General features: G+C 42.5%; 1 protein-coding gene across 1 annotated transcript; it reads left to right on the top strand.

The window, feature by feature from the left end:
* Window positions 1-934: 934 nt before the first annotated feature.
* LOC105044919 (cyclic dof factor 2) lies at window positions 935-5,986 on the top strand. Its single transcript, XM_010923016.4, has 2 exons — window positions 935-1,209; window positions 3,978-5,986. The coding sequence occupies exons 1-2, from the start codon at window positions 1,012-1,014 to the stop codon at window positions 5,370-5,372; spliced, it is 1,593 nt and encodes a 530-aa protein (XP_010921318.1). The 5' UTR covers window positions 935-1,011; the 3' UTR covers window positions 5,373-5,986.
* The last annotated feature ends 6,068 nt before the right edge of the window (window positions 5,987-12,054 follow it).

The following is a 12,054-nucleotide window of genomic DNA, read 5'->3' as shown; positions in this document are numbered from 1 at the left end:
ACATCTAAAAGCTTTGATCCCACATCATCTGAGTGTTGCAAGTACCACACGACTCCCTATAATCAAAAATATAAAATATTTATTATTTGACATATATATATATATATATATATATATATATATATATATATATATATATATGTATATATATATATATGTATACATACATACATATACACTTCTACTTATAGAAAATCTCTTAACAGCCTAGCATATCCAACAATGACATATATTTAACCAATAATTCATCATAATTATCACAGAATCAAAACAAAATACTTGGTTGAATGTGTTGCTCAAATTAACCATGGTTTGCTTTTAATTAGTCTAAATATTTTTTTTTTGGAGTAAATTTTGACCAAACATCATCCTCGTTGGATTATCTTTAATCAAAAAGGAGTTCAAATAAACCAATGCTATGTGAACCCCTGCTACGTCCATGACATTATCTGTCCGGCGATGGTAACCAGAGAAGTGCCACATCATGCATAGGCTGAGGCTATGAAGTCAAAGAAGCCTAAGAGAGAACAAGAGAGAGAGAGAAAAAAAAGGATTAGGGGGAATGAGGGGAGTAGTCCGGGAGAGGGTCCAATCCAAGTGTCCACCTTGTCATTATCCACGCGTCCAGTGGCAACCCCGCAATGTTCTCCACCTTTCAGAATAAAAAATTCGGAAAAAAACCCGGAAAAGCGAAAGGGCGCCGGTGGCCCTCTTTCGACGGTGCGCATCATCGCCCTTTCCGCCCCTCTGACGTCACCTCGTCGATCCTCAGCCACGAAAACTCGTGGCTCACATTCCCCCTCGCTGCTGACTCGGACGCCAGCTCGCATCCGCTGCCCCTGACCGGCTACTCCCGGTCACCTCTTTCTCTCGCTGTCTCGCCACCCCGGTTCCCTTTTTTTCCCTCATTTATTTCTAGTTTTCTCCTGTCCGCCCTTATTCCTCTCCGTTTCTTTCTTGCTTCTGTTTTTTTCTCTCTCTCTGGCGAAGAAGGGGAGGAGGACATGCGATATGGTTGCTGGGATTTGGAAACGGAGATTGGACGGCGCTGAAATGTCTGAGCCCAGGGATCCGGCGATCAAGCTCTTCGGGAAGACGATCCCGCTACCAGAGAGCCTGCCGCCGCCGCCGCCGGCTGAGGCGGAGGATAAAGAGGCGCGGCCCACCGATCCGGCCCCGCCACCGGATCCGGCCGAGGACGGCGAGAAGGTGAGACCAGATGCCCGTTCCTCGTCTTCTTCGCTGTCGTTTTCTAGGGTTTGGATTCCGAGCAGAAGTTTTTTTTGTTTTTCTCCAAAAAAGGTTGCTTTTCTTCTGTTTTTTAAAATAAAGATTCCTTTTTGAAAAATTTAGACAGGACCAGTGGTTTGTTTGGAGTATCTAATGATTTTGTTGAGTTCCTTTTTGATGTGTTTTATGTGATTTTTTTTGGCTTTTTTTTTATTAACTGGGGAAAGTTGACGAGAAAGGGATGCTTTATTTCGGTTCTTTATATTTTACATTTGACAGCAATAGAGTTTTGGTAAATCGTGATCAATATATGGATTTTGATGTATTAGAATTTTCGTTACCTATTTTCTGTTTTGCTATGGATTTATTACTTTGGAGTTAGATATATGGTATTTGTTTCAAAAGATGGAATCTTTTTGGTTTTGTTTCTTCCGTGAGACATTTTTGGATTTCAATAGTAAAACCCTGAACCCTAATTGTAAGCACCGGCCCCAACCTGAGGTAATATGGTTAATGTGGAAGGGTTTCTTTTTCTCGGTACTTGTATATCTTTTGGGTGTTGAATGGATTTGAGAACCACTATGGAATAGGTTGTGATAGATGTTAATGCAAATTTCAACAGAGAAAGAACGATCGCTGTCTGCAAATTTTGTTTGAAGTTTTGGTTCTTGTAGCGTTTTTTTAATCCAAAAGAAGAATGGATGAAGCAAAGGATGGCCTTGTGTTATATTTGCCATGATTTTCATGTTAATAAGTTTTTATTATCATGTTAATTTTGTTTTATCTGGTGAGCCTAGATCCAACATATAAGAAACAATACGTTTTTTTATGTTGAGGAAATTTCATGCCCGCAACTTATTAATTGAAGAAAAGAAAGAAAAGGGAATAAACATGGCACTGAACATGCGCATATATCCAGCATGTGAGGAGAAAGGGCCATGTTAAGAATGGGATTTTTTGTAGGCCGAGCCATGTAGCTCTAGATTGGATACATGTCAACTGATTTGTTGTTGTATGAGACTTTACTGTTAGGTTTGAGTTTTAGTTAGAAATGATCTCCAAGTCATGGATTGCAAGTATTAATCCCCTCTGTATGATGTGTGCGCTTGATGCATGCATTAGTCTGCTTCAATTTTCCATCTGCTGGTAGTTAGCCTGTTCCTCTGAGGATTAATGATCCTCACCCTGCAAGCTATGTGGAATGATCAAAAGTGGAATCTAAAGGGAAGCAAAAAAAAAAAAAATGATTAGGAAATTCTTACCTTTCTTCAGGTAAGTTTGAGGCAAAATGCAAAAATTTAAATTAAACGAGAAGTAGGGATGCACTGAATTTTTTTTTTTTTTTAAAAGCTGATTTGCACAATACAAGATTTCACTTAATCAAATATGTGAAGAATATAGTATCATCTAAACAGAAGGGTGTTGTTGCATTAGGAGAGGTTGCTAGTAAGTGTTAAGGCTCCTTTCTCATCTTGTAAGTATGTATTTGACAAGATATGAGACATACAAAAGTTGCCCACCATGTGAAATTTGTGTTTCATAAAAGAGTCAAATCATGGTTGCCTCCTTTCTTCAGGAGATGACCTAACTTTGAATCATTCTGTGGAAGTTTGCCACTGCAAGAAATGCTTAGAGGTGGCTTTGATGTTGCAATACAGAGCAAGCACAAATAGCAGGTGCATATTATATTGTCACTCATGACATTTAGGATTAGTTAATGTGTTAGTTTATTGCCTAATCTCTATGAGGCTAGTTAACATCCTTTGGGAGAATCCCTCACTCTGTATAATATATGGTATGATCAACAACAAACATATACAAAAACCCAGGAAAAACAGAGCAATAGCTTCATTCTCATATTTAAGGAAGTACAAAACATCCATGTATAAATTTAAATTGCTTAAGAAGAGATGTGTGAAACTGTTGTAAAGCTGAGTTGCATGATATGAATGGCATTGAAATGAAGACACAAGTACCAGAAAATCTTTCTAAATAGGAGATTGATTGCATGAGGAGTAGCTTATGCTTTGAGGAGAGTTATTTATACTTCAGCGTCAACACAACATTTAGTTTGCATGAGACATGCAGAAACAGTCCATTGCAATGAGCACATGAGAATGTTTGGCAGAAACGAGTTAGAGGCAGCCTTCTTCTGGGAGTAGCGAACAGAACCTTGAATTGCTTTTGTGATAACTCCGCAAAGTTGTTGCCAGAGGGGCTTTTAGCACTGGGATTGATGTGGCACCTTGGAGCAAGTACAGTTCATCAGTTTAAGATGGTGTTGGCTTGCAGTGTAGCCAGTATAAGTTCTGTTTATGTATTAGCTTGCCACAGAATCAAGTTGAGATTTGTTAACTTTCTAATTTGATAGGGGTCCTTAACTCCACAGTATTACTGTATGAAAGAGGAAATTATAAAAAACAAAGGAAATAATTCATAGGATTATTTTCTTCTGAAAAATTTCCAATAATCTGTTAGAAAAAAAGCAGAAACTGGATATAACTATTGTTTAAAAGCTGAGCTTGTACGGTACGATCATGTTGTAAACTGAGAGATGGAGAATAAATAGCTTACTAAAATAGAGGGTTTTTGCTGCATAAGCTAAGTTAATAGTGTCTGTTTCTTTGTGGACTTTCTTCTCATCTTGGTTTAGAAATGCTCTTGATTAGTTTTTGTTGATTGTGCTAGTAAGCTAATAGTTAGTTTCATTTCATTACAAAGTCAATTGTCTTGATCTTGGATTTCAGGATACATGCAAAGAAAATACAGAAATGGAAGTCAACAATCCAAATCCAGATGTTCCAGAGGAAGTGAATCAGTGTGACCCACATAATTCTGGTTTGCACAATGGAAATGGAGATGACAACGAAGGACCCAATCAGGATGAGAAAGTAGCAACAGATTCCAAAGCTGAGCACGAGCATGATAAGACTGAGGCTGACAGCTCCGGCCAAGAGAAGGTTTTGAAGAAGCCAGATAAGGTTCTGCCATGTCCTCGCTGCAACAGTATGGATACCAAGTTCTGTTATTACAACAACTACAATGTTAACCAACCCAGGCACTTCTGCAAGAATTGTCAGAGGTATTGGACTGCAGGAGGGACCATGAGAAACGTTCCTGTAGGTGCTGGAAGGCGTAAAAATAAGCACTCTGCCTCACATTACCGACACATAATGATGTCTTCTGATGGACTAGCATCTGGTCGAGTTGTTGCTCCTGATCTAACCCCTCACCAGGCTCTTCCCTGTGGGCCTTCTGTCTCTATGAGGCCTATGAAGGGAAATGGCAGTGTACTAAAATTTGGACCAGAAGTGCCACTTTGTGAGTCCATGGCCTCTGGGCTCAATCTTGAAGAACAGAAGAAAAATCCTGATTTTGGCTCTATTGCTTCTGGTGAAAACAAGGAGGATCCCTCATGTGCATCTTCAGTGACAGCCTCCAATTGTGTGGAAAATGGATTCCCTGAAAATGCGGTTCCCATGGAACAGAATGGTACTCAAGGATATTGTAATGGATTGACTCCCATGCCTCATTTGCAGTGTTATCCTGGGGCTCCTTGGGCTTACCCTTGGGGTCCAGGATGGAACAATGTTGCTGCCATGGCAGCAAGTAGATGCTCATCTGAGCTTGTTTATGGACCTGAGAATGGAACCCCAAGTCCAATTCCATGGAGTCCCCCATCAATGATGGCGGCCCCTGCTTTTTGTGCACCAACCATTCCCTTTCCTTTTATGCCAGCTTCATTTTGGGGTTGCATGTCCAGCTGGCCTAATGGGGCATGGAATGTAACATGGCTTGGATCTAATGGTGGCATATCGTCATCATCATCTACAAGCAACAGTGGTTGTTCAGGCAATGGCTCTCCAACCTTGGGTAAGCATTCTAGAGATGCAAGTTTGCAGGGTGAGGAGAAGATGGAAAAATCTTTGTGGGTTCCTAAAACCCTGAGAATTGATGATCCAGATGAGGCTGCAAAGAGTTCTATATGGGCTACCCTTGGCATAAAGCCTGAAGAAGGTGGTATCTTCAAACCTTTCCAATCCAAGGCAGAAAGCAAGGATCAGAGATCAGATGCTGCTCAGGTCTTGCATGCAAATCCTGCAGCATTTTCCCGCTCTCGGTCCTTTCAGGAGAGTACATAAGAGAGTAACTCAGGGATATTCTGAAGAAAATTTTGCAGAAAATTTTCTTTTCTTAGTGGGCTATACTGAAATGGTTGTTACTTGTTGAGGATGTTGGAGCTGCTTCTAACTTGTGGCTTCAATATGGAAGCACTGTTATATGTACCTATGATAGCGGATCATGACATCTGACAGATAAAGCCAGTGGTGAAGCTTACTAGTGCTGTCTTTGCTGCCAGGGGAAATGGCCAGGTTTGCCAAGATCTCTATAATAATGAAGAATTCTTGTTGTAAATAGTAGTGATAAAGGTTTCTGTTTATAGCTTTTACTTCATAAATAGTTTCTTTAGATGCTGCTTGTCCTGTCTCATCAACTGGAGTTGTCAACATGGTAAGTGAATCAAGAAAGGAAGATGCGCTTTATAATCCAGCCTGAAGCTATGGAAGGAAGAGTGCAACTTTAGAAACCAAAGATCTGATCTAAACCTTATCCCGTATGATATAAAGAAATAGAACTTTAATTGAGTTTTTGTAGAGTTTTCTTTTGTTTGCTGAAGCATCTACAATCATGATGTTTGTATGAGTTTAAGCTGGACTGTTGAATTCTGTGTTGATGAGTTTACTTTTTATTTTCACAGTCCCTCTTTGCTATTCTACTCTTGTGTCTAGTTCTGGCTTTTAATTATCAAATTTTTTTGTGATGTGTCTTATGGAATTTGAATATTATCCACTCTGAATTTGATGCTTCCTACAAATTGAGCTGTCCTTGGCTTCATCTAAGAGGCGTTCAAGTTGTGATTTACTGGTCTGCATATTGGTGGCTGAATGAGATCAGCTTTGCATCCACTATTAAAATACAGAGTATTTCTACAGCAGAATCTTCAACACTTATTAAAATTCTGCTGTCCACTGTTGAAATATTGTGCCATTATCACATCCTTCGAATGGTACTTCGATCATTTTGTTAGAGCACTGGAAATCTGATTGCACGTTCTCATATGGTTCTGTCTGCTATGTCATTCAGTAAGATGTAAATAACTTTATATGGTTATGTGCCTCAACCAATCTGTCTTGGCCTCACGTGTCCAGGTGAGCAGGGTTTTACAAGCCCAGTATTTCTTTGGGATGCACCACATTTGTCTGGCGGTAGCACTTGATAGTTTGATGCCCACTTGTATTGCATCTTCTGCTACTTCTTCCATTCCTAACTTGTGTACTTCTAACTTGCAGTCAATCTCCTAGTCATGATGTCTTATGCCATATAAATAAGCTAATACATAGCTGCAATGTAGTTGCTTATCTACACAATGTAACACTGCCTATTTCAGCCTAATTTAGATTCACCCTGCCATCTTTTACATTTCAATATTTGGAATTTTCTATTTGTTTGCTGTAAGTAGATTAAGTTGTTTTTGATAGCTAGTCTTAGTTGTGTTTTCCTTTTTCAGTTATATTCTGTATCGAATTCCTTCAAGTAATTGGGATGTTTTTTTTCTTTTTTTGGGTGGTAGTGGTGGTGGTTTGGGGGTGGAGGTGGGGGCAAGAATCAGGCTAATTAAGTCATCTATATTCAACGAGGCCATCAACAAGAAACATCCTGGCAATTGAAATGTACGAGGCTATATGCACAAACAGGGTTTTATATGATATACACAGTAGTTTTATCTATTCTAGTATTAAAAGGAACCTCCCAAGTGCTGCATGAGGCTCTGCTCAGGGTTCATCTGTGTCCACAGCATGTGCATTGCATGTGCCAAACTTTAGTTCTTTTTGAAGAAGATTTCAATATGAATTGTCTAGTCCCTTTTCTTCCAAGATTCAATGACTAGTTAAAATGATTTCTCCTCCTATTAATGTGTAGTTTCATAAACAACTATATGGCAAAAGTTGGACTTAACTGTTACCTATTCTTATAATGATTCATATTCCTTTTTATGACTCCTTCACTCCAACATCCTTTCAGTCATCATCTCACATTCTTTTACTAACATCATCTTACATCTTTTGGTAATCCTGTTAGTTTTGTGACATGTAAGATGCATTAAGCTTCATGTCAAACTTTTCTTTGTGAAAGGCAAAAATAGGAAAACATGCTGAAAGAAAGAGAAAAGACAAGCCACATAACATGCGTCATGTGTGTTTCCCTCCTAAGTGGCCTATATCCCCTAGTTCTAGCGTAACGGAAGATAATGCCATGAAGGGATGTATCTGAAAGCTTCTCTTAGTTTATATACTATGCCTTGTGATATATTAATCCCTGACCTAGAGGTCACCATATCATACATGTTCAGAAGGACAGTAAAGAAGATCAAATAGGATCATCTCAGACAAGTTGCAAGCTTTTTTTTTTTCCATTTAATAACTATATCTTTCATCTGCTATCTCCATCTAATATTTATCTTTTTCATCTTCATCCTCTTCCATATATACATCCGTTTGTCCATCTCTATTTCACAAAGGAGTAATGGCTTACGAGCAATGTGAGTTCTTTTTCGTTTGAAGTGAGAGTTTTACTGGGACTATACAATTCACGTTTCATTGATAGCATACAAGGTAGGGCATGCCACAAACAATCCCATCTTGGCTTGTATTATGCCTTTGCTCCTTTCTGTGTGCTCTCTTATCTTTGCAGCAGATGCATCATCAAAGTCCGATGCATGTTGATTTACCCAAGCAAGTTTCTTCTATGGTAGAACAGAGAGCCTTTATTAAAATTTCTCCTCAACTCTAATGCACACTTCTGATTGTCTTTGGAAATAAATGTAATTGACAGAATTTGATTTTCGGACTTCTCAACAGCTGTAAGGATGTATTCGTACCAGAATGAGATCTGTGTACCTTCTTGTTCCAGTTTCTTTAATTCGCAGGGCTTAAGAAACGCCTTACTACATTCGTTTGTCAGTAGTAAAATGACAATGCTACGAGGCTTTTCTTATTTACACATCCTTTACATGCTTGTTAACCAAGAAGTTGGTTGATTTAGAAAACATATGCCTGCCGTCAGGCTTTCTTTTTATGTTGTTAATGTCTATTTCTAGATGGACGCAAGAAAGCCTTTTCTGGACCCAAGAAAACCTTTTCTTGTCCCTGGTTTAGCTAGCTTACAGGCAGTGTATTCTGATTGATGATGGACCTCAGTGCTGCTTTTTAGATGGCTAATCTGGGTCTCCTCCCTTTTTGTGTAGATGTGATCCTGGTAACACTTTTTCCCTGCCCTGTTGGAAGCCATGGGAATGGAATACTGTTTCTTTGAAGCAACTGCCCGTTGTGGTTAACAGAGAAACCTGAGTTTTTTTTTTTTGGTAAGGAAAAGCTGAGTTAATTGAAGGAGACTTTGTACCATACCTTGAGTTTGTGTGAAAGTAGGCATGTAGGTTTGTAGGTAATCAGAATGCTGATTAGAACTTATAAAATTTGAGTAATTATTTCATGTGAGATTGTTTAATGGGTCTCATGCAGTGATTAACATGAGAATTGTAACTACAATTTTGATAGCTGATGCGTGTGTGATGCCGTCGCTGCCATGGACCTCAGAAGTCCACGATAATCCAATCTGGTTATTCAGATAATCTAATCTGAACTCCAAACCAGCTTATTCATGCGAGCCGAGCTTGGATTGAATGAATAGATGGAGATTCAGCTTATTTGTGTGAGTTGTCGAAGATGGAGCTCACAGAGTTATGGCATGTAACTTTCATTTATCAATTTATTAGAGAAGTTCTTGAATTATCCATGATTCTTTCCCTGAAAATATAGTTCTCCTATTATTTTTTTAAAAAAATAATTATATATTGTTGTTGCGGCCAATCTCTTCGTTACCTAATCGCCGGAAACGGGCACCTGCAAAGAAAGTCCTCACTAACCGGAGATGTCTCCAGCGGGGATCCTCCGACGCTTAAGTCAGAGAGGAGACTAGACAACAGTGGAAAGAATCAGGGGACTCTGCGAGAGAGAAAGAGAGAGCTTGAGGGCTTGAGAGCTTGAGAAAGCTTACCAAAACTGTTATCTTATCTCGTTTTATAGTAGAATACGGTATGGTCCCGTCATTAATGGTGCAGACAACTGCGGAGTTGTCAAATCGTCGGAGGTTATCAAATCGTTGTGGGTTGTCAGGTTATCAGAATTAATCCATGTCATTGACAGGACAATGCTCTATGGCGGTCGTACAGCATGTCCTTGATAGGACAACAGCCCATAGTAGTTGTACGACGTTTGGACGGGCTGGCCGACTATATGTCGGTATTTGGTTGCTAGGACGTCGGGTGATGACTCGAAAACACCATTTTGTTGATCTGGTGCCTTGTGGAAGTCGGACGTCGGCCGCCACCTCCGACAGTGAGTCGGTGATATGGGTTCGGCCACTCGGCTGGTTGGAAATAGTATTGGCCTGTTTAGCCGACAGACCTTTGACCGGATGTTGTCGGCGGTCATTGTCGGAGTCGTCCGTCCATCCAGTGGGTAGAGTCGGACGTCAGTCGGATCGTTCCAAGGATAAGTCGGCGTATAGGGGTCAGTCGGTATATCCCAACAGTTGCCCCCCACTCCTGAGTCTGATGTCGTGTTGGCCCGCGTTACCACGTGGGCGACGACCTCGGACGAAAGGAGTGGTTTTCCATCAGGTCATGCCCCGACTCTGCCGACCGTACCAACAGACGATCCGACGTCAGACGTCTCATTGGGAATGCAAACCGCCGTCGATTAATTAATTTCGAGACGCGATTTTTTCGTCACGCATTGGGGGGCTGTTGAGCCGGAACCGTTCAAGCGGATGGAGGCGACGTGGCTCGATCTGGGGTAGGTGCGTCAAACCGAGGGAGGGCCCAGGCGCTGCCACATGTCAACATCCGAAAAATCCTCGTTCGGCTCACTTTCATCTCGACCGTCGAAGGACCTTATATATATGCGGCCACTTGTATCCAAAGTTTCACTTTTTATTGCTCTGTTTCTGGCACTGAGGCCCTATCGAGTTGTCTCCCAGTCCCAAGTAGCTGTTCCTGTCCTCTTCCTTCGAAAACTCTTCTCGAAGCTTTTCATTCTTGTCCCTTTGCATCTTCGCTCCCTTTGCATTTTTCTTTTTGGTCTCTTTTCTTGGGGCTAGCGTTATGGCTAGAACCTCTCTTCGAGGAAGTCAGTCGGAGAACCCGACCGATGATTTTCGATCGACCCCGGAGGTGGAGGCTTCTTCACTTTCGAGGCCGAGCGTCGAACGGCTTAGAGAACAATATAGTATCTCAGAGCAGTTTCGACTTTTCGCCCCTGGGGCAGAGGGTCGGGTTAACAACCCGCCTCTGGGCTAGATGGCCTTTTACGTTGAGGACCTTTGGGCTGATCTTCGCTTTCCGATTCTGGAGTTCGTCCGGAATGTCTTGGATTATTACGGACTTTGCCCGACGCAACTGGCGCCGAACTCAGTTCGACTAATAATCAGCTTTGCCTTGTCGTGTCGGCTCTTGCTGACCTTTCCCCGCATCTCTCTCTTTCAGGCGTTCTTCGTCCTCCAACCCCACCCAAAAGCCCGAGGGTGGTGGTTCTTCAATCCTCGGAAGGGCCTTTCATTCATTATCGATCTTCCATTGTCGATCCACGGATGGAAGAATCAATTTTTCTTCACTTCTTCTTCGCTACCCTGGGGGTTTCCTTCTCGCTGGGGCGACCCTCGAACTCAGCCAAACGAAAACAACCGAGTGGAGGCAGAAGACCGAGAGGACTTTCTCTGACTGAAGGATATGTCGGTGCCGAAGCAGAGAGAGCTCGTCACCGAGCAAGCTCTCTATGACGCCGGCCTAAGCTTGGTTCCCCGCTTAGATACAGTTCGGTCTATTGGTCGTCTTTTAACTTTTTCATCCATCTTCGGACTTGTGCTAATCTTTCGTTGAAATTGCAGGCATGCCACCGAGAGTAAGGCTAATAGATGCCGACATTCGACAGCACGCGGTGAGGAAGAGACCGGTGCCCTGGACCGGACCTTCGCGACCACCCAAAAGGCCCCAGACATCATCCCCGACTGCCATTGCGTTGGCGGCTGCGCAGCCCGACACCGAAAGAGCATCGGGCTTTGAACTAGTCATCGCCTTATCGACGCCGGTGGTGCCAACCGAGGCACCGCCCGTGGAAGGGGCGGTGGAGGGGGCAGTCGAAGGAGTATCGGTGGCCCCGCCTATGGAAGAGGTTCGGGTCGAAGCACGTGAGCCCGAACGACCTGCGGTGGCTCCCGTCGTGCCCTCAGGAGGAACTCAGTCAAGTTCAAGCTTTCCATCCTTCTCCGATCTCTAGGCCTGGGCGACTGATCGAGGGAAGGCTCCGATGGCACCAGCGGACGACACAAGGTCAGCGGACCGCATCGCATCGCCCGACGTTCGGGTTTCCGAGGGAGCGTCGGCCCTGGCCAACCATAATTTGACCAGGAGGTTGTGTCAGGCAACCATTCTTCCGACCGACCGGGAGCTCTTGAAGAGTTGGCAGGTGACCGAGATGCTCTCTTCTTTCTACCCAACCATGATCGGGGTGAGTTCTTCTTTTTCTTTCCTCTCCATTATTATTTTCATCATTTTATTTTTCTGACGACCGGCCTTCTACTTGCAGCTGATCCACACCATGTCCGAGTTGGAGGCCGGGTATCGGAGGTTCGACGACATCCGGACGGCCTGGAAGGATAGGGCAGAAACCGTCGAAGTCGAGAAGGCGACGCTGGTGAAACAGCTGA

This window comes from Elaeis guineensis, chromosome 5 (assembly GCF_000442705.2).
Source record: "Elaeis guineensis isolate ETL-2024a chromosome 5, EG11, whole genome shotgun sequence".
Lineage (NCBI taxonomy): Eukaryota > Viridiplantae > Streptophyta > Magnoliopsida > Arecales > Arecaceae > Elaeis > Elaeis guineensis.
This window is presented reverse-complemented; position numbering and strand designations above follow the sequence as displayed.